We start from the raw sequence: 22,567 nt of genomic DNA on the forward strand, positions 1-22,567 counted from the left end.
ATGCATTTACGCAACTTGCATTTTTAGGATGTAGTGGGCTCAGTTTTAAAGCTAGAGTGAAGATACCGGTATCATATGAAACTAGAAAACCTGATGAATCCATTGTTAACATGTCATTGTCAACGCTGTCAGACTAGCTGGTCACGAAGAAGGTTAAATAACGCTCCAAACTTACGCTACATTTTGTTGAGGAAAAACTGTCATGTCCATGTTCAAAGGGGTCCCTTGACCTCTGACCTCCAGATCAGTGAATGGGTTCTATGGGTACCCACGAGTCTCCCCTTTACAGACATGCCCACTTTATGATCATCACATGCAGTTTGGGGCAAGTCATAGTCAAGTCAGCACACTGACACACTGACAGCTGTTGTTGCCTGTTGGGCTGCAGTTTGCCATGTTATGATGGGAGTCTTTCAGTCTTTGTAGGACTTTTTCCTTCTGCCTTTCTTTGGCCTTTTTTCAGAAAATAAACACACTTTTTTGTTGCCTTTTTTCAGGAATTTTTCAGAGATTTTTCAGATTTTTTTGGACATGTATCAGACTTTTCTGCTGCCCTTTTCTCTGGCAATATTCTTTTCAATATTCACTTTTTTTTAATGACATTTTTAGGCATATTGTTTTATGCTAAATGCAGTACCTGTGAGGGTTTCTGGATCAATATCTGTCATTGATTTGTGTTGTTCATTGATTTACAATAATAAATATATACATACATTTAGCATAAAGCAGCATATTTAACCACCACCATGTTGACAAATCTCCCTTTATTAGATGAGATGATCATTTATTATTCACACAGCAAAGTAGGTCTCAGGCAGGTTAACTCACAGGTAGGTTAACTCAGGTAGGTTATGTCTCAGGTAACTCACCTTGTTGACCTGTCCCAGGAACAGGTCTTTAGTATTAACTCAGGTAGGTTATAACTCAGGTAGTTTAACTCACCTTGTTCACCTGTCCCAGGAACAGGTCTGTAGCATTAACTCAGGTAGGTTAGTAGTGTCTCAGGTAGTTTAACTCACCTTGTTCACCTGTCCCAGGAACAGGTCTGTAGCATTAACTCAGGTAGGTTAGTAGTGTCTCAGGTAGTTTAACTCACCTTGTTCACCTGACCCAGGAACAGGTCTTTAGTATTAACTCAGGTAGGTTATAACTCAGGTAGGTTATAACTCAGGTAGGTTATGTCTCAGGTAGTTAACTAGGTTGTCTCAGGTAGTTTAACTCACCTTGTTCACCTGTCCCAGGAACAGGTCTTTAGCATTAACTCTAACTCAGTTAGGTTATGTTTCAGATAAAGGTTATAACTCAGGTGTGTTAACTCACCTTGTTCACCTGTCCCAGGAACAGGTCTTTAGTATTAACTCAGGTAGGTTATAACTCAGGTAGGTTATGTCTCAGGTAGGTTATGTCTCAGGTAGTTAACTAGGTTGTCTCAGGTGTGTTAACTCACCTTGTTCACCTGTCCCAGGAACAGGTCTGTAGCATTAACTCAGGTAGGTTAGTAGTGTCTCAGGTAGTTTAACTCACCTTGTTCACCTGACCCAGGAACAGGTCTTTAGCATTAACTCAGGTAGGTTATAACTCAGGTAGGTTATAACTCAGGTAGGTTATAACTCAGGTAGGTTATGTCTCAGGTAGTTAACTAGGTTGTCTCAGGTAGTTTAACTCACCTTGTTCACCTGTCCCAGGAACAGGTCTTTAGCATTAACTCTAACTCAGTTAGGTTATGTTTCAGATAAAGGTTATAACTCAGGTGTGTTAACTCACCTTGTTCACCTGTCCCAGGAACAGGTCTTTAGTATTAACTCAGGTAGGTTATAACTCAGGTAGGTTATGTCTCAGGTAGGTTATGTCTCAGGTAGTTAACTAGGTTGTCTCAGGTGTGTTAACTCACCTTGTTCACCTGTCCCAGGAACAGGTCTGTAGCATTAACTCAGGTAGGTTAGTAGTGTCTCAGGTAGTTTAACTCACCTTGTTCACCTGACCCAGGAACAGGTCTTTAGCATTAACTCAGGTAGGTTATAACTCAGGTAGGTTATAACTCAGGTAGGTTATAACTCAGGTAGGTTATGTCTCAGGTAGTTAACTAGGTTGTCTCAGGTAGTTTAACTCACCTTGTTCACCTGTCCCAGGAACAGGTCTTTAGCATTAACTCTAACTCAGTTAGGTTATGTTTCAGATAAAGGTTATAACTCAGGTGTGTTAACTCACCTTGTTCACCTGTCCCAGGAACAGGTCTTTAGTATTAACTCAGGTAGGTTATGTCTCAGGTAGTTAACTAGGTTGTCTCAGGTGTGTTAACTCACCTTGTTCACCTGTCCCAGGAACAGGTCTTTGGCATAAGCCAGCTGTCTGTTGTTGGTCTGGATGTTTCTCTGCTGGAGGAGCTGAATGTTACCGACCAGCAGCCGATGACCGACTCTAACCGACTGACCGACCAACCTGCTGCCGTTCATCATCATGCTTCTGCTGGGTTTAGTCCTCTACTGAGTGAAGTCTATATGCTGTAGTCCTCTACTGAGTGAAGTCTATATGCTGTTAGTCCTCTACTGAGTGAAGTCTATATGCTGTAGTCCATGTAGTCCTCTACTGAGAGAAGTCTATATGCTGTTAGTCCTCTACTGAGTGAAGTCTATATGCTGTAGTCCTCTACTGAGTGAAGTCTATATGCTGTTAGTCCTCTACTGAGTGAAGTCTATATGCTGTAGTCCTCTACTGAGTGAAGTCTATATGCTGTAGTCCTCTACTGAGTGAAGTCTATATGCTGTAGTCCTCTACTGAGAGAAGTCTATATGCTGTAGTCCTCTACTGAGCGTTATGTATTTTATCACAACCACAACCTTTCACCCGTTTCTGTCGCACGCTGATGACGTACACAGACGGTTAGATGTTGTCTTCAAGGACCCTCGTAAACAGCAGACTCCAGTTTAATACATATAAACAGACTTTAAACGCTTTATAGCAACAGTAAACACAAAAAAGTAAAATAAATACATGTGTCCTTGCTAATTCTTTTTTTTTATTTTAAGAGAGGATATATTTCCAGCAAAATTCCATACAATACAAATGCAAAAATATCATATATATATAATATAAGATTTTCTATCTCCTAAATAAAATTCTTCACAAAATCTGTTTTTGTTTTTGAACAATAAGATTCAAGAATCAAGATGTTTATTGTCACGCCGGTTATACAGGTACAATCATGTGAAATGCTTTTTGCTGGGAAGCTCCATTAAAAATAATAAGTTATATTACAATAATAAAAGGAAATACTCTGTACAAGGCATATTAACAACACATACATGAAGAACATATACAGTATAAACAGTATAAGATATATGATTGAGGTACTTTTTGAGTGAGAAGGTGTCGTATGAATTATCTATTTAAAAGTCTGATGGCCTGGGGAAAAAACTGTTACAAAAAGTGAAATAAATACATGTGTCCTTGCTAATTCTTTTTTTTTATTTTAAGAGAGGATATTTCCAGCAAATTTCATACAATACAAATGTATAAATATCACTATTATTGACAGGAATTTCAATCTCCTAAATAAAATTCTTCACAAAATCTGTTTTTGAATATTTAATATTCTATTTACTCAGATAAATTCTGTTCTAAAGTCTGTACATTTTATTTCTCAATCCGAAGATTTAGCCTAAAACACCTAGATTTATTTTGTTTTTAAGTCTTCTCCATACTGTCAGAAAAACATATTCTGATGGGGAAATGCTGAAGTAGCCTACTCACATTTAAATAGATTAGGTCTAAAAATGTAACTAAATTATTATTTTTATTATTATTATTATTTGTATTATTATTATTATTATTATTATTATTATTATTATTATTAATAATAATAATAATAATAATAATAATAATAATAATAATAATAATAATAATAATAATAATAGAACTCCTCCACAATAAGTAGAGGATGCTTGCCTTGTTACACTGATATGTCTGACAGCACCTGAACGCAGCATACCAGCATAGCAGTGGCTTGAGGCTTCCACCAGGTGGAGCCATATACCAAGGAACTACTAACAGGAGAGGCAAAATAAATACATAAAACTGTATCAAGTTGGAACTTAAAACGACAAAAACATCCAGCTACAAACAAAGACATTAAAATGCTTTAAAAATAAAAAAAATATCAGGCTATCTACAAACAGAAATAAGAATGATACTCTATACTCTATCACTGAATGTAAAGTTCTATAAGTCAAGTTAATTTAATATTTATGTCAAGTGGGCAATTTATGCTGTAACATGCATAAAAACACAAATTAAAACATACGATATAAGATAGAAAAATACAGCAGTTGACATAAACACATGTCCAGGATGACTTACACCTACACACACTTGAGAACAGGGTAAATACAGGTGTGATTAATAACATTAATAATGGTCATGTTCCATTTAGGTGGGCCATATATACATTTTATATATATTACACTTTATTTTTTTTACTCTATTTTTTACTCTCCCTATATACATTTTATTTTATTTATTCTATTTAACCATTTTTTTACCTAGAAACATGGCTTAAAGACCTTTACATTAGACCAATAGGATCAGATGCATGCAACATTTTTTTAATTAAAATTAAAACAAATAAAATAAATAAACATAAAATTAAATAAAAACAAATAAACAAAATTAAATTAAAAAAAACACAATTTAATGGCTAGGGATTTTTATTGTAAATGATATTCTTCTATTATGCTAAAAAGTTCCATTACATTCTTATTTTTCAAACTCATTATGAAATACACTAAACCTATAGTTTCACTTTCATATACTTGGATTTGTGTAAATACAATTTCCAAAGAATAAGAATTTTATAAACCAGAAATTCATCTTTGCTATTGTCCATGACGAGTCCATAAACAATGTCCTTTTGAGAAAAGTATTTAAAAAAAAAAAATGTGATTATGATAATTAATTAATAATTACACCTGTTTTTACCTGCTATGACAAGTCAAAATGTCTGCTGTTAAAAAGGCCTATTGTCCTGAGCTCTTCTGGTGTGTCCACTTTAACCCCACAGAGGCTATAAATGATATAATATAGTAAACATTGAATATTATCAACATCACCATCACCAGAACATGACGGTGATGTAATGCCAAACCATTGTTTGCTGGCAGAGGGAGTGAAGCCCTGAGCTCGGTCCCTCCCAGCCGCATGATGACGTCGTCCTGCTGACACGGAGGATGTGGCCCCTCAAAGCTGGGAATCTATTTTTAGCTCCAACCTCGAGGGCCGGACACACAAACGGGGCAAACTGTCACTCAGACCACCTGCCACAGTGTGCCACAGTCCGCCACAGTCAGGCAGCCCGGCCGGCCAAGGCCGAGAGGAGAATCAGCGGAGGCCCGACTGCTGCTGCTGCTGCAGCGACGACTTCCAGAGCATTTTGTTTAGGTTTATACTGACGCCTCGGTAACCCTGAAGTATTGTTGGATCGCTAAAAGAGGAGTGAAACAAACAAGGCTGTATAGCTACTGAGGACACAGATGTCATGTCCTCTGTGTTGTCTCAGGGTTACCTCAGCTTGAGCCCAGAGTATGCTCCACATATATGACAGAAAGTCTACGTTACAAACGGTGGGTGTGGCGTTTCAGAGATGCAGGGAGGGTCTAACTAAAGATGTCACTGATTGTATCATGAAAGGTTAGGCTTGACCTTTACTGACCTGAGGAGGAGTTTCCATTCTACAATTACACACAAATGACACATCGTAGGTTTTGAGGGCTGACTATGGCGTGTTATTTTTAGGTGTAATATATTTTACTTTGACTGTTTTAGGTAATAAATGAATAATGAGATTCATTAACTCCACCAGAATTATTCCTGGCTGTGTGGTGGATGCTTTGAAACAGCATTTTGAACGCCGTACTGGGAGATTAAATATACAGAAAAAATAATATGGAAAGTTTTTGATGGCTAGTCAACAGAAATGTATTATTGTTGTGCTAGGTCAGAGGTCTGCAACCTGCGGCTCCGGAGCCACATGCATCTCTTCAGCTCCTCTCCAGTGGCTCCTTGTGGATTTATAAAAATGGAAATGAATAACTGTTTTTTTGTTTACATTTGAATTTGTATTTATCATTGTTGTAGGTCTATGGTACGCCGGTACGACGCAGTATTAGGGCCACATTGAGGAAAGAAAATAAATCTGAGATTTCAAGAATAAAGTCATATAATAAAGTAGTAATTTTAGGTGTTAATTACTTTTTTTCTCGTAACGTTACGATTTTATTTCTCGTAAAGTTATGACTTTATTCTCGTAATATTACGACTTTTTTTCTCGTAACGTTACGATTTTTTTTCTCGTAAAGTTATGACTTTATTCTGGTAATATTACGACTTTTTTTCTCGTAAAATTAGGATTTTTATTCTAGTAAAATTCTGACTTTATTGTGTAAATCTCAGATGTGTTTTCCCTCAATGTGGCCCTAATACTCCGTAGTACATTGTCTCTTTGGCCCTCACTGCATTAGACTTATATACTATATACTTAGACTATAAACTGTGTTACCTTCATCACAATGATCACATGTTTTGCGGCTCCAGACAGATTTTGTTTTTCTTCGCCTAAAATGTCTCTTTTGATAGTAAAGGTTGCTGACCCCTGATCTAGGGAAACTTGGAATCAGTATTTCTAAAATCCTGGCTAATGCTCTGCTTTTGGGGTAATCCCATTGATTTACACTGATTCATTGGAGGATTATCCTAACCCTAAATACTATATATATATTAAGCTAATATATTATTAGTTGGTATCAGGTTTTCTAGTTTCATATGATACCAGTATCTTCACTCTACCTTTAAAACTGAGCCCGCTACGAGGTAAAAATCACAAGTTACCTTAATGCGTTAAAGAAATTAGTGGCGTTAAAACAAATTTGTGTTAACGTGTTATTATTTCGTTAACTTTGACAGCCCTAACTATAACCCTAAGGTTAACCAAGAAGAAGAAACAGGTAGAAAAGCCTCTAGAACGTGTGGTTCGATCATAGACATATCCAGTCATTGAAGTGAGACTAAGAAATGACATTCTTTGACAAAGTAGGGACACTCAGCTCAGGTTTTACAATATATTGTTTTATTTTGCGTTCTCAACATCGTCACAGTACTAGTTTTACATCAATAGGGGTTTTTGTCTACTTAGAAACAGAATGCATAATAAAATAAGAGCACTCCTCCCGTCCATTTGACTCGAAAAGAGGGCTGTGAGTGTGAGAGAACAGGAGCGTCTCAGGAAACAAGTCAGAAGCCGAGTTGGCCGTTCATCTCTAGATCCTATGATAATTCAGTCCCGTCGGAGGCAGAGAGAAGCAGTCGATGATTATGTAAATATATCAGAGGGAGCAGGAATGCACCTTCAATGTAACTGCAGACATTGAGCAGTAGTAGTAATAATAATAATAATAATTATGTACAGACTATTTACATATGTTTTCTCATTCCATACTACCCCACCCTCCCTCTTTCCGTTCAGAGCCTCTTCGTCAACATGAGATTCCCCCAGATGGATTTGTTATTTACACTCAGCAGCTTCCTGCCGTGTCTTTATACTGTACAGTGGGAGTATAGAGGTGAGATGCATGCCGGAGGAGAGTGACACAACTTTAAATGAAAAGGACACACTATAGTAGGTCAGAAATCATCTAAATGTAAACAAGCATCAGTCAGAGAAATCAAAGCTACGTTGGAAGTTTGGGGGCGAGTAAAACCCGCCGCTTAACAGAACAACACTTAAAAAAAGAGAGAAGAAGAAGAAAAGAAAAAAGAAACGGTAGGCATCAATGGCATGCAACGAAGCACCTCACACGGGATCTGGACAGGTTTTAATATGGATCAGTCGTCTGAAGGAACCGGTGGGTTGTGACTGAAAACACTCTGATTCAACATAACTCTGGCTAATATTTAAAAAAGCTACGTGTTTCGTCTTGGCTGGTGTTTGCACCATTATCCCATAACAACTAGTTAATAATCAGACTTTGTGATTGGTTGTGCTGGGACGATTCAATTTGGTATAAAACTGATTTAAAATGTAATGACCATGCAGTATTGGCACTTCTTGGATTCCGTACAACCTAAACTATGCTGGATTAAATGCTGTATATTTCACACAGATCAGAGTCAAATTACAATATTAGATTTTAGAGGAGTCTAGAGTTCATAATAAAGCCTGCAAAATACATTTTGGATCATGGCAAATATTTTAAAGGAACAGTGTGCAGCATTTAGGTGGATCTATTGGCAGAAACAGAAAATATATTATTAACTAGAATGACCTCCACCCTCCCCCCTCCGTTCAGCTTGCGCCATCATCCACGTGTATTGTTGTTTAAGTTGAGATCAGCTGTACGTAGCGGAACATCGTAAAACACTTCATTTAAACTGGACAGAAACAAAATAAAACTCACCTAAACCGTCGTCGTTACTCTTTACAACAATCACCAAGTGTGCTTTGGTACAACTCAACTGAAATTTCTGAGTTTAATGTGAAAAAAACGCTGAATCTACAGGTATCCCCCCCCCTTTTGGTCTCTCTGTAGGCAGGAGGAAAGAGGCAGGGTGACGCGTCATGAACGCGTCATCAGTTACACATGTCCTAAAGCCTGTGGTGATAATGCACATAGTAAGTATGTTTTCTTTAGTGTATAATCACCTGAAAATGATAATCACCGTGTTTTCCGTTAGCTCAGAATGAGCCGTTTATATGTAGCGGGTCCTCTCTCCACGGAGCCGGCCGCCATGTTTCTACAGCAGCCCAGAACGGACAATCCGAACACTGGATCTAGAGAGAGACATTCACGTTTTTGCGTCGGCCACCGTAGTTCTCTACATGCTTGGCACACGGGAGACGTTTCAGTTGCAACCTCACCGTTAGATACCGCCAGATCCTACACACTGCACCTTTAACTTATCCACCCTTTATAAAGAGTACTTTATCAGAGAGTGGTACCTCGATAACTAGAACCATGAGGAGAGAAGTATTTAAGATCTACTGGATATCACTTGACAACAGTAATAATGTGTAGAGCCATCGACAGAGACAGATGATAAATATGAAGATATAATAAGAGATCCATTCATTATACTCTGATTTCATCTTCCGTCACGCCCGCTCTACCTTTCCTCTCACAGCTGTAACTCTACCGTCGTACACACTACAGATCCAGTTAAACTACTGTATGTGGATCAGGAGACGATACAGGGTTCGGTTATCCTCTGGAGTCACACGGACACATAGCTGACTTCAGTTAGCTGTAATTGAAGAAGTCAAAACTATTCTACCATTAATGTTAACTGTCGACTGGAACACTGATAATAGTTTGGGAATACACAATAGTTAGAAAATAGCCTCGAAATACATTGTTACATGCAATTATTATTTATCAGTGTGTCCCTCCAAATCCACGTGGATACTTCACCAAAACATTGAGGAGGAAATGACAAAGGATGTTGTGGGGGGACAAAAGACAACACTAACAGAACTAAACCAAATGGAACGACCACCAATAAAGTAAATACATATTGCACATACAAGTAAAAAAAAAAATCCATCTCATAGTCTTTAAGCAGATACAGACTGCCGTTGATATCAACTAAGTAGAACGAGTGCTGCGTCTATCACTGATGTTGTGCTCCAGCATACCCAGCAGCCACCCCTGCCTCCGCTCTGCACACACTCCACAGATACACTGTGCACAGGACGGCCGTCAGCCATCCTATCATATGTCAGAAAGATGATTGATATAAAACTGCCATCACGAGTGCCATCACCATCATCACAGAATGATAATTATTGATTTCTGTACATCCGAGGGGAGAAAAAGTCAGACGGAGGGAGTAAACGGCGCTGAGACGACGACTCAAAGAGGGACACTCAGCCAGCTGAGAGCTTCCACATCAGGGGAGACACTTTAACAGTCCTGGTGCTGTTTCCCTGCTACACAGTTTCCATGAAAAACCTCCTCCCCAGTCCTCCTCCTCCTCCTCCTCCTCTTCCTCCTCCTGCAGAACGGACTTGAAGAATCCTACCATAGAGCGCTTCATATTGGACTCTAAAAAAATAGTTTAAAAAAATAAAATGATGGCGGACATTCAGATGAATCTGTTTGCTCGGCAGCTCGCCGTGACTACCTTTTTTAAATTTTTTTTGTTCCGGAGCTGGAGAGACGACTCCGAACCAAAGACGAGAGCAGTGGATGAGAATACAATCTTGTAACTCAAAGGCAACCGTACACAGTAGTAGTAGTATCCCAGCTCACTGGACCGCCTACATGGAACTAATGATTTAGTTTCACTACGCCACCTTATGTGCCAGTTTAATACTGAGAGTTTACCGTTTATTCTGTGATAATAATAAGAATTATAATAATAACAGTTGATATTATTATTTTACAAAATACTATATGCACAATATACATAAAGCGATCGTCGTGACTAAATTGGTAAATGCTTCAATAATTGGCACATTTAATCACTGCTAACAGAGATATCACAGTGCACTGTGAGCTACCGCTATGTTAAATACTCGTACGGCTACTGTACGGCTGAGGATGACCATCTGTCCGTCCGTCTGTCTGTCTGTCTGTCTGTTCAGCCAAACACACGAGATAAAATCACTTTAAAGTCAAGATTACTATTTACTTCTTCTGTAAAATACTAGTAAGCAAGATATTTGTTCCTTTAATTGACTGAGGAGAAACAGTAGTTGTGGTCTTTGTGCATGCTCTTGCGTTGTTGTCAGACGTGACTGAAATGAGATGGAAGGAGCAACCGGAAAGGAAATGTGTTTATATTCAATAACCCCCCTCCCCCTCCCCCGTGTGATGAGAGTAACAAAAAAATGCCGAAGGCGGCTCGGGATGTCATCACATCCCCAGACCGACGGTGCAACACTGCGACCGTCTCCTAGTAAAATCAAAGTTCAGTCAGAGAGCCCCGGTGCACTTCAGACCACCGTGCTGATGCCGCTGTGCTTGGGCTTGGTGCTGCTGCCGGGGGCCTGGGAGGGCGCCGGCGGCGGGCCGTGGTGGTGGGGGCCGTGGGCGGGGTGGGAGGAGTGGCTCCCGTGGCTTCCGCCGTGCTGCGTGTGAGGGTGAGGCGGGTAGGCCGGCTGCTGCTGGCCGTGAGGAGCAGGGGGCGGGTGGTACTGGTGCGGAGGGTGCTGCAAGTGGGCCGGCGGGTGGTAGTGGTGGTGGTGGTGGTAAGGCGGCGGGTTCTGATGGCAGAACTGTGCGTGGTGCGCCGCGTCCGTCTCCGACCGCGCCGTGTGGTGCAGGTTGGCAGGGTGAGGGGTGTGGGAGATGAGGGTGGGGTGCAAGGCCTGCGGGGTCGGGCTGGGGGACTTCATCCCCCGCTTGGTGCCGAACAACGTGCCGAGCAGCGAAGAGGAGTTGGGCAGGGACTGGCCGCTGTGGCGGGACGGGCAGTCTCGAGCGCTGGAGGGGGGTCTCCGGTGCAAGTGAGGGCTGCTAATGATGGACCCCTGCAAGAGAGAGGACGGTCAGATCACAGCAGAGACACACAGTCTACTCTGGCTGTCCAGTGGGAAGCAGCAGATAAATACTGAAGGTATACTCGCTGCAGATTCAAATTTCACCATTTATTTAAGGACTAAAAGACGTATTCATGGAGAGAAACCCATTAACCCATCACCCCTCTGGTTTCAGCTTCTGCAGTGTGCACAGGCTTGTTGAATCCTCTACACCAGATGTTCCCACCCTATTTTCCTTGAAGTCCCTACTTGTATCTAAGAAAAGCTGTATTATATATAATATTACAGATTCAGTGAAGTAAATGAGTTACTCTTCTTTATTAAATCAACTTTCTTTAACATAATTATTTCAACATAAATAAAGTGATGACGTCTTAATTGATTCGGCAGAGATACATAATATAACCTCTTTTTTTGTAACAAGTTGATTTACTATAATAGTGATATTGTGGCTAAATAAATGTAATTTATGGTGTTGTTAGATTCCCGTTAATACAGGTGCAGGCCTCCCGTTGTGTGCGTCAAGCGGGAGAGCAAATAGGTTTTTGACCGCAGTGAAAATGTTTTTTTTTGAAAGGCTAAACGTTAACAAATGTGGATTAAAGCAGAATATCTTGTTAGATTTAGCTACCAAGTAGCAAAAAATATACCTTTTTAAATAGTTTTATAGACAGACTTTTGTAAATGATCCAGTAATGCCGGATAAACACGACACGAGAATCAAGCCGATTTTGGACCTAATTCCTCCCTCCCGACAAGTAAAGCCCTGATTGTTTGATGGTTCTAAAGATGATCTTTCCAGATGTTACTGTGGTGTGAGGTATGTTAACAGTGTTTTTTACATCCCCGATCGGCTCTGAAGTTCATCCTGGCCGCATCGATTTCAAATCGTAGATATTAAACATGTTCAATATTTACGATGGGATATCCTGTTGTGTGTGGGGAACCCCGAGGACAGACGATGACGCGGTCACGTGGGAAAGAACGACAGAGAACAAGCTGACTGAAGCGCCGTCATCGCGGCCATGGCTAATGCATGAGCTAATGCTAAACGTGAAGCATAAAGTAATAAGATGGAGCTCAGAGATGGAGGACAGACTTGTCGATTTGTTTTAACGTGCCTCCATGACTTCATCCATCCTTCAGGAATTTTCAGTACAAAGTAAAAACTAACATCTCTAATTCTTCCTGCTGTCGTCCGCCATGTTTGTTTACACTAAAGTCACGTTTGATCGTGAGAGATTTTGCAATATTTCCATTTTTATTTAGTGGGGACTGTTGTTGATGAATGAATCTGTTAGTGTGTGCTGTTTTGGCTGTTTTGGCCAAATCGTTGCTCTCCAAACATTACAGGAACAAAACTGTTAAATGTAACACAACATGTCATTATGTGTGGGCTCTCATATTTTACACATCTGTTAAGATTTGAAACATCTTTTAGTGTGGGCCAGCTTTAAGTGTGTTATTTTGATTTTAGTTATACATGAGCAAATCTAATTTGACAACCCATGTTGAGAACCCCTGCTCTACACAGCAGCACCAGCTGCATGAAGCATCTACAGCTCATCTCAAATCTCACACGACTGCTTGTGTTGCCTTGTGGAAAAACAGTTTCTCTGTTTCCTTTTTCTGGTTGGCTGCCTCTGTTTGTCTATCCGTGCTAACATCTCACGGTCGACTCTCTCTGAACGGTTCAGGGGCTCGGCGTGCTGAGCTCGTCGGAGCCCGCGGTATCGGCACCGTCGCGAGCAGACACACTGCTTCTTAGTCTTCAGACTAAATGCTGTTTGTTGTGAGTTCCTGTCACAATTATATCTGCTTTCCCAAGGTTTAATTCCCCCCCACACTTTGGAGACTTTAGAGAACAATCTGAAGCTGCAGCCTGTATATATACAGTACTCACATTTGCATGCAGTACCGTTTTCAACTGTCAAGTTGGGGTTCAGCGAGAGTGCACCGCTGAGTTAACTGATGGGTTTTGATGTTTCTAAATTCCCACTCAGCAAGTCAAACAAAAAAAACAACTTCATAGGATGTTTTTTGTATAAGGGGCACAGTAACACAGAATAACAAGATGAACAATCAAAACAAAGGTTCATGTTAAAGAAATGAAGCCAATCTTTCAGAGCCATGCACGACATGCAAACTACACTATTAAGGTTTAAGGTTCTTTTATTTTTTACGCTGGCGTACCGAGGACGAGCGGAGGACTCTCACAGCCTGAGGGGAGAAGCTGCTCTGTAGTCTGCCGGTATGACAGACGATACTTCTGTATCTGACGTACTCAGATCCTTTACTTCAGTAAAAGTAAGAATACAATAGTCTAAAAAATACTCCATCACAAGTAAAAGTCCTGATTTCAAATTGTCAGTTAAGTAAAAGTGCAATAATATTATCAGCAGAATATACATGAAGTATCAAAAATAAAGTCTCCTTTCACAGTGTTACATTATTATAGAATATTATTACAAAACCGTTGATATGTATAGCAGACCGTTGCTATGTATAACGGTCCGTTGCTATGTATAGCAGACCGTTGCTATGTATAGCAGACCGTTGCTATGTATAACGGTCCGTTGCTACGTATAACGGACCGTTGCTATGTATAACAGACCGTTGCTACGTATAGCAGACCGTTGCTATGTATAGCAGACCGTTGCTATGTATAACGGTCCGTTGCTATGTATAGCAGACCGTTGCTATGTATAGCAGACCGTTGCTATGTATAACGGTCCGTTGCTACGTATAACGGACCGTTGCTACGTATAGCAGACCGTTGCTATGTATAGCAGACCGTTGCTATGTATAACGGTCCGTTGCTATGTATAACGGACCGTTGCCATGTATAACAGACCGTTGCTATGTATAACAGACCGTTGCTATGTAAAGCAGACCGTTGCTATGTAAAGCAGACCGTTGCTATGTAAAGCAGACCGTTGCTATGTATAACAGACCGTTGCAATGTATAACAGACCGTTGCTATGTATAGCAGACCCATAGTTCTGATGTCAGTCTCTGGAGGACCGTTTTTTTGGTGTCAAATTATTGATTTCTTAAGTTAGTATCCGTGTAATAAGCGGGATAATGTACAGCCAGTGAGTCATTGTTGTGAAAGAATAAAACCCCTTCAGGGCGATATAAGTTTATTTCACAATAATAACCGGCTTGCTGTAAAGTATTTCTGATTCTGATTCTAACTACAACCACACAGGGCTCTTCAGCTTGTCCCCGTAGGAGAGAGATCGTCTGACTGGAGAGAGTTTATATGAAATGTTTAACATCTGTGCCTCCATGCTCTGATTCTTTCACTGCAGCACGCCGCTGGGAGGAGCTTCTCGTCAAGGTCAGGGGTCAGTGAAAGGAAGCAGTGCGAGTCGGTCACCTCAGACTGTGTGAGCATGCAGTAGCTGGAACTGACAAAAGCACAGTTCACTCTGAGTGAACAACAAAAGGGACATTCAGGTAAAACTAACCCGCTACACGAGAGGATGACTCAGCGTCTAACATCCACACAGTCAGCAGTATTATTAGTGGTGTCATGCTGCGTACATCGAGGGGTTAACAGCCACAGCGGATCATTCCCGTTGCATGCACAGTGACCGAGGTGCTCACAACAAAAACACCACCAAGACAGGAACAAAAAATAAAAACAACTCAAACTACAGAGAGACAGAAACAGTGTTCAGAGAGAACAACGTAAAGTCAGAGGACAGCTCGGCATCAGATGCGTCCTACTTACTTCCATATTGCTGTCTAGTGATCCTGCACTGCTGCGTCTCCCACGCTTGCCTGCCCAGAACATGTAACATGACAGATTAGACACGCCTGGTTAACACGGGAAGGTGCACACATCCCTTCTGTCTAGTACGGAGGTGGGGGGTGGGAGGGGCGCTAGCACCCTAAGGTGACGATAGTGGCACATGGCTATAAGCTAGCAACAGACTGGCAGAGGGAGGCCAATAAGGACTACAGGAAAGGGAAGAAGCAAGGCTCTGCTACAACTCCACAACAACAACGCTAGCCTCTGGGATCACTCAGTCTGGAAGATTTCTACACAGCTGGCAGGAGACCCATTAAAGGGAGACTCCGGTAATATAGCATTTCACATCCATCGAGTTGAAAGACTCACAAGAGACACATTTTAATAAAGAAGGGCCAAAATCGAAGCAGCAGAGGCCGAGATATCCTGAATGTTAGTCCCGAGTATGACTCACCAAAAACAACTACATTTGCCATAATGCACCCAAATAATAGATTATAATAGACGCTCTCCTTCTGGTAAATGTCCACAGTTTTCAAACTCCCCGCTTCCACTTTCTAATGAGACTTTCTGTTTGTAGTCTCTATTTTTTTTGTAGTCTCTAAGCCCAAGCGATGGTCACTATGACATCATCAGGGTTATTTTCTTAGGCCCCGATTACACTGAGACGCGTCACTAGAAACGTTGTTCTTCTATGGTACGGAGAGCCTACCGTGCACTAAAAGATCAAATATTATCAGGTCAACTTTTCAGCCCCATGCGCGTAGTTGCGCCACTCGTCGATGTCAGAGTTAGCCCAGGCAACCAATCAAATCAAACAAGAAGCGGGCTTTACTACTTTACCACGTACTTCCTGTTTTGATGCCGGTATATGTGGCTAGCTGTTGGACTGCGAGAGAGCTGCGGAGTATGTGAGAGGGAAGGGTGAATTCACATCTCACGTCATGATATCACGACGGATTTTTTTTTGAAGCGGTAATGCCTGTAGTGACACGTCTGCGTGATCAGCCCCGTACATTTGACAAAGCTCCTCCAGAGCTACAGAAAATATTGTACAACTATTTTCACATGCTGAGTAGCACACGTTCTCCCTCAATACTGGACCAGTTTCTAATATTGTTGTCCCCATTAGTCACTTTGGAAAATAGGGTCCAGGTTGAAAAATACAGATGTCACCCTTTTAATGTAAGTCACTTTTACGTGATCAAAAACAATCTTTATTTCAACTGAGTGATGCATAAACAGCTCCTAAAGTAAATATAAGCCTCCAACATCCAGTATTGGTTGAGCTCTACTGTATAAAGACTGACACTAACATGCGTCTCATTCAAACAGCGTCCACTCGTCTGAACCCTGCTGAGGTCACTGAGTGTGTTTGAGTGTTAGAGGCGACTCCCTACACTCCCCGCCTGAATCAACCGCACAACATTAATTCCTCTTACCGCTAAGACGCTCAAATTGATCACACTGACCTACATACTCTAGCGCTGCCTCCCCCCCCCGCCAGGCAGGATTATTGGTTGATAGCCTCTAGTAAATTACACCTGGGCCCATTAGCACAACACCCATCTCTACCTCCTCGCTCCACCGGCTCCGCGGCTCAGAGGGTGTGTTCGCTAAGACACTCTGCATCGACAGGTCAGTCGCCGTGGCTACCGGTATCCTGCCAGCGTCCAGCTCAGGGTATACACGCTCTACTTTGTCTAGCAGAGGGATGAGACAGTACGTTACCATGGCAACCCCTGATTTTTTTTACCTGCGTCTGAGAGGTCACGTAGCGAGCTGCTGAGGGCGCTCCTCTTCAAGCCTTCACCGATGGCGTAGCTGTCGTCGAGGCTCGCTCGGCTCAGGTTGCCGTTGCCCGTATCCTTCTTCAGCCCTGAACTCTGGGACATGCTTGGCCTCACCACGCCCTTCTGCTTCTCCAGCTCCGCTGAGCACGAGACACACATAACAAAGCGTTAACCTCTCTTATAATAATGATGTTAGTAATGATAATTGTTGAGCACAGATACGTAGAGAAGAATATGAAACTCACACTCTATCCGGTACTTCTCCATCTCCTGGACTTCAGCGATAGATTCTCGCAAATCGTCGGTGAACTTTTTGCGGTCCTGAGGGTTGGGTGCGTTGAAGTTGATGAGGACTTTGATGTCAGCTCCGGGAATGGCCGAGGTCAGGCGGACTCCGTTGGGATAATCTAAAGAGTGACGATATCAACACTTTAACCTCACAAAACAGACAGATCTCCAGGAAGAGTCCACAGAAATTAGAGTTGTTTCAATAACAGACAACACTTCTGCTGACATTAAGGTGTCAGTAAGCTTCAAACAAAATGCTCGTTGAACACTGAAACCTCCTCCCTCCCAACACGTTGCCACTCCCAACTCATCGCTTCAAACTGTGACGCTCTAGGTAACCCTCTAGCGTCCGTTTTGGACGCGTCAGGAACGGCGTGGCAGTTTCCGCTTGTTACATGCATACAGTCTCTTTTCAAAATAAACTTCCAACATAGGTTTACTTATGCAACATAACTACTTGGTCAGGTTTAGGAAAAGATTGTGGTTGGGGTTAAAATAAGTATGTAAAATGTAATGAGTACGTTTGTTGCATAAAATACCTCAGGCTGTTCTCATATACCGTTCGTAGCTATACCTATGAAATGTTATGCACTATAATTCATGGATATCCCATCAAATCAATTCATATGTAATCATGAACCAGGAAGTATAAATTTAAAAACAACATTTAATTTTAAAAACAACATTTAAATTTGAAAACAATATTTAAATTTAAAAACAACATTTAAATTTAAAAACAACATTTAAATTTGAAAACAATATTTAAATTTAAAAACAACATTTCAATTTAAAAACAACATTTAAATTTGAAAACAATATTTAAATTTAAAAACAACATTTCAATTTAAAAACAACATTTAAATTTGAAAACAATATTTAAATTTAAAAACAACATTTAAATTTGAAAACAACAATGCTATGCAACTATGGCTCATCGATCTGACCTGTGACTCAAAAGCCTTGGAGTGTGAATATTCTGAACAGCCATAAACATTTTTGCCTTTAGACGTGTTTTCGTACAAACTAGTTGTTTCAAGCACACTGACATCTTTATAAAGAGCTCACACAATAGTCTCTGTGCCACTTACACTGATTCTCAAAGAGCAGCACTTGCATGCCATAAAGTGAGAAGGACTGCCGAAAGCTGTACGTCACAGAGTTCTTCTTCTTTTGGAAAATTTTAGTAACCTGTGGGAAAAAAAAGCAAGTGGTTTTAGACTCTTTCAGTGAATGCCCAGTGAGTGTGTTCTCAATGTGCTGGAAGAATAACGTCTGACATCCTCACCACTAGCAGGTCGTTAAAGAGGAAGATCTCCCGCTGGTGGACGCCCAACTTCTGTGGTTTGTTGGGGTCGGGTACCTCAAAGAGTCTGCAGTAACAGACCAGTCTCCGGTGAGGTAAGGACAGCACCTGCATACACAACACAGCATCATTACCTACTATAAAAAAATATATACAAACTTATTGGGGCTGTCAAAGTTAATGCGATAATAACGCGTTAATGCAAATTTCTTTAACGCCACTAAAAGTGTTATCGGTGCATCCCCTACGACACATCTATTCCATACAGCCTTTGGGTATTTTACAAATATTTCCACTCAACACTAAGACGAAGATGACAGAGAGAGTGATACTCACACAGCCCAGACCGTGGTGTAACGAGCCAATCTACGGAGAGCGAAACACATACAAGAGTCATTTCACAGGGATCAGTGAACACATACGGGAACTATTAAATTCACAATACATCAAAGAAAAGACGTTAACGTTCGACAAGAAAAATGGACCAAATCTAAAATCAGGAAAACTAGTTTTATGGATCACAGAACAAACATCTATGTGCTCGTCACAATCCGTCTTCTAATGTTGTGTTTCCAATGTGCACGTCAGCCTTTACCATCATGACATCGTCAAGGTCCCTCGGACTCCTGCTGATTTGTGTGGAGTTAGTTTGAATCAATGGACGGAAAGTTTTGAGTAAACACCTTCACGATTATATGGCACGAGGCCGTTTATCTCATTTATTATTACGCTGCTTGTCAGACGGGCACTTTTTCCCGGCGGGCTCTTAGGAGGCAAAAGACATATTACAGTCATTCAGCATGAAGGTCTCCGGCCCCGAAGAATCGATGAGTCACACGGCGAAGAAAGTAGGTTCAGGGTAAAGAATGCTCTTTCATTCCTTTTCGTTTATAGAGAAATGTTGGCCGTGAATAAGCCGGCGCTCTCTGTGACGGCTCAGAGGTACATTGGGTAATTTAGCTCCTGCAGGCTGCGGTTAGATTCAGCTCCTGAATGGAGGGTAAGATAAAAGTGGTCACACTCGTACGTGCGGCAGCCCAAGGGCAAACTCACCGGCTTCTTTCCAACAATGAGTTTCTCCACTTTCTGAACCTGGGACACGTGGTCCTCGTTAGTCTTGAGCTCTCGCTTGCGAATCCGCTCATATATCCCCACCAGCATCTCTCGGGGGATGTCTTCCCCATCATCCACTCCTGTCAGAGGATGAGATAGAAGAGAGAGAAGGATTAATGATTAATTCAGAGATTTACCAGAGTTGATGAACCCCTGAATTTACTTACATACTGCCGCGTTGCACATATTTCTCACAGAAATGTCCTTCTAGCTCTCTGAGGACGAACATTTCTCCTCCACTCAATACTGTACTTTAATTACTGACACTCCAATAGGCAGAGAAATGAGTTAGCCATGCCACAAAGCTCCTGCTAATACCCTCGAAATCTGTTGAGGGCAACTAAAAAAAGTGATTTGCCTCAACAGCAAAGCTTTCTTGGCCATGACTTCCAAAAAAAAAAGATAAATACCTTATTGACACGGCCATTAATCGAGGCAAAAAGCGTGCACAAAACTCAATTTGAGATGAATATTTATCCTCGGAGCGGCACAGTAGCGTCTGAAGATAACAGACAGTAAGCTGGACGTGGTGCAGGACGGGAGGACAAAGTACCTCGAAGGTTCTTAACAAAGTCCTCCAGCTTCATCTTCCTCTCGGGCTTGACGTTGGGGCTGTACATGTCCGTGTTGAGGAGGATGATGGCGAAGGCCAGGATGAAGATGGTGTCGGGGTTCCTGAACTGTCGCACCACGCCGGGGTTGCAGATGCAGTAGCGTTGGCTGCGGAGAGGATGTCAGACATAGAAAAGTTAAATTAATATTGGTGAACATGAGCGACTCTCTCTCAAAGCCAGAAACCAGACAGATACGTCTCAAACTTGTGATGTCATCACGTATAAAAGTATAAAGTCTGGAGCTGCTCCATAGACAATGAATGGGAGACTGATTTTGTGGGCAGCTTTGTTTCCATAAATATGTCTGAAAATGATTTAAAAAAATTTAAAATGCCCCAAAATTAATGTCTGAAAATGTTTTTTTTTTTTTTTTTTTTTAATTAAAAATGTCCAAAAATGATTTTATCCTGTTTTATTAATTAAATATGTCCAAAAATGAACATGTTTAAAAATAATTTCATCCTGTTAAAAATGCCCAAAAATGATTTCATCCTAATATTATATCAAAATATTTATGTCAAAAAATTATTTTATCCTGTTTTAATTTTTTTTTAAATGTCCAGAAATTAATGTTAAAAATAATTTCATCCTGTTTTTGTTTTTTTAAATTAAAGACGTCCAAAAAATGTGTCTGAAAATGATTTCATTCTGTTTTAAATTTTTTTTAAATGCCCCAAAATTAACGTCTAAAAACGATTTTATTTAATTAAAATATTTCAAAATTGATTGTTCAAAATAGTTTTTTTAAATTAAAAATGTCAAAAAATGATTTCATCCTGTTCTGAATTTAAGTTGTACCAGAACACAGTACTTACAGTACTAACAGTACTAACAGTACTAACAGCATTAACAGTACTAACAGCATTAACAGTACTAACAGCACTAACAGTACTAACAGTACTAACATCACCATTAAGGGAGATCATCTGTATGAAGATTTTCCTTCAAGGTAAAATAAATCAGTAACCTTCCTGTTAGTTCCACTCGTGAGCAGGAATATCGATATTGATATTGATATTGAACTCTCCACTGTCTGAGCTGTGGTCACATATAATATTTAAATAATGCTCCACAGCCTCGAGTCAAAAGAACAACGATTCAGTACCACCGCCGGCCGCCGGTACCGCCTGCAGCCATCAGACGGGCCGTTTCACAGCTCTCTGAGTCACCATTAAGTGAGTCCACGATCATATCTGGACCGGGCTGCAGGCGAGGGCCAGATGATCCGTTATCGTTATCTCCCCGATGTAACAGTGACTGTGCTGTTTACTGAGGCCTGAATGTCCTTCCTCGGTGCTGATCGAAGCTAATTCTCTGTGGGCATGAGAGCACCTTTCTACCGGAGGTTTGGAGGAAATAAATGAGTTACAAACAACATCCATCAGCGGCCCTGAGGGACGTCTCTCCTCAACTTTTTCAAGTAATTTCCTCTAAATTAGTTTCTGCAATGATCTGCTCGAACAAAGTCTGGATTTAAAAATGGCTCTGCGCTGCTGCACTGATGCTCTTAATGCCCGAGAGTGTTAAAGACCTCTGTCACCTCTGTTTTAGAGGGTAATGGTGTTCAGACCACAGACTGTATATAAAGATGGACGACGCGTCTCCTCTTTCTCCCACTGTACAGAAGTGAAGCCAAAATATCTGGGGGGGAGGCTGGTGCCGCGGTATCGAGGTCCCGCCCACACACCTCTGCGTCGCATGGCGGCTGTGTGTTTCACGCGTCGGGTGTTCACACCAGCTCCGTTTCTGCTGCTGCGGTCAGCCCTTTCTTTCTACATAGAGTTCATCTTTCATAACGGCCATTTCATTTCATTATAAATGTCATTTAGATTTATTTTAGACAGAGAAAGGTTAAGAAACGTGTGGTAATTTGTAAATAATAGTAATAATCCACAATTAAAACCCCGCACTATGTTCATTCATTGAGCTCTGCAAGTCACTGCATGTTCTACAACACTGTCCGGCATATATTTCAGAAGCCTCGTGTTAACAAATGAAGAAATTCTGTCCACAGAAAAAAACGTTTGAGGGCTTTTATTTTGAATAAAAGCAGGAAGTGTAGATTTAAAAACAAGTCTTCGTCGCTCCAGACGTTCCCGGTGTGGACGAGGCTTTATTCATACACGGTATGTTGATGGTATGAACCCGGTACTGATCATCCTGTCACAT

At 41.0% G+C, this 22,567-nt stretch overlaps 2 protein-coding genes across 12 annotated transcripts in view; both read right to left on the minus strand.

The window, feature by feature from the left end:
• The window catches only part of acad9 (acyl-CoA dehydrogenase family, member 9), a 16,692-nt gene extending 14,201 nt beyond the window's left edge, over positions 1-2,491 (minus strand). Inside the window, exon 1 of the mRNA XM_037783570.1 lies at positions 2,304-2,491. Coding sequence (XP_037639498.1) covers positions 2,304-2,459 — 156 coding nt within the window. The 5' untranslated portion in view covers positions 2,460-2,491. The remainder of the gene's footprint in view (positions 1-2,303) is intronic.
• A 4,604-nt stretch (positions 2,492-7,095) lies between these two features.
• iqsec1b (IQ motif and Sec7 domain ArfGEF 1b) overlaps positions 7,096-22,567 on the minus strand; it is a 222,108-nt gene continuing 206,636 nt past the window's right edge. For 8 of the 11 annotated variants that reach the window (XM_037783354.1, XM_037783338.1, XM_037783345.1 and 5 more), the window contains 9 exons: positions 20,338-20,504; positions 19,725-19,864; positions 19,008-19,037; positions 18,654-18,779; positions 18,457-18,556; positions 17,326-17,487; positions 17,044-17,220; positions 15,267-15,316; positions 10,982-11,518 (listed from right to left, as the gene is read on the minus strand). In XM_037783354.1, the coding sequence (XP_037639282.1) occupies positions 10,982-11,518; positions 15,267-15,316; positions 17,044-17,220; positions 17,326-17,487; positions 18,457-18,556; positions 18,654-18,779; positions 19,008-19,037; positions 19,725-19,864; positions 20,338-20,504 (1,489 nt within the window). Of the gene's footprint in view, positions 11,519-14,613; positions 14,941-15,266; positions 15,317-17,043; positions 17,221-17,325; positions 17,488-18,456; positions 18,557-18,653; positions 18,780-19,007; positions 19,038-19,724; positions 19,865-20,337; positions 20,505-22,567 lie in introns of those variants that run through there. The other 3 variants (XM_037783330.1, XM_037783408.1, XM_037783400.1) reach the window with 3 other exon arrangements.

Source organism: Sebastes umbrosus, chromosome 1, assembly GCF_015220745.1.
Source record: "Sebastes umbrosus isolate fSebUmb1 chromosome 1, fSebUmb1.pri, whole genome shotgun sequence".
NCBI classification, from domain to species: Eukaryota; Metazoa; Chordata; class Actinopteri; order Perciformes; family Sebastidae; genus Sebastes; species Sebastes umbrosus.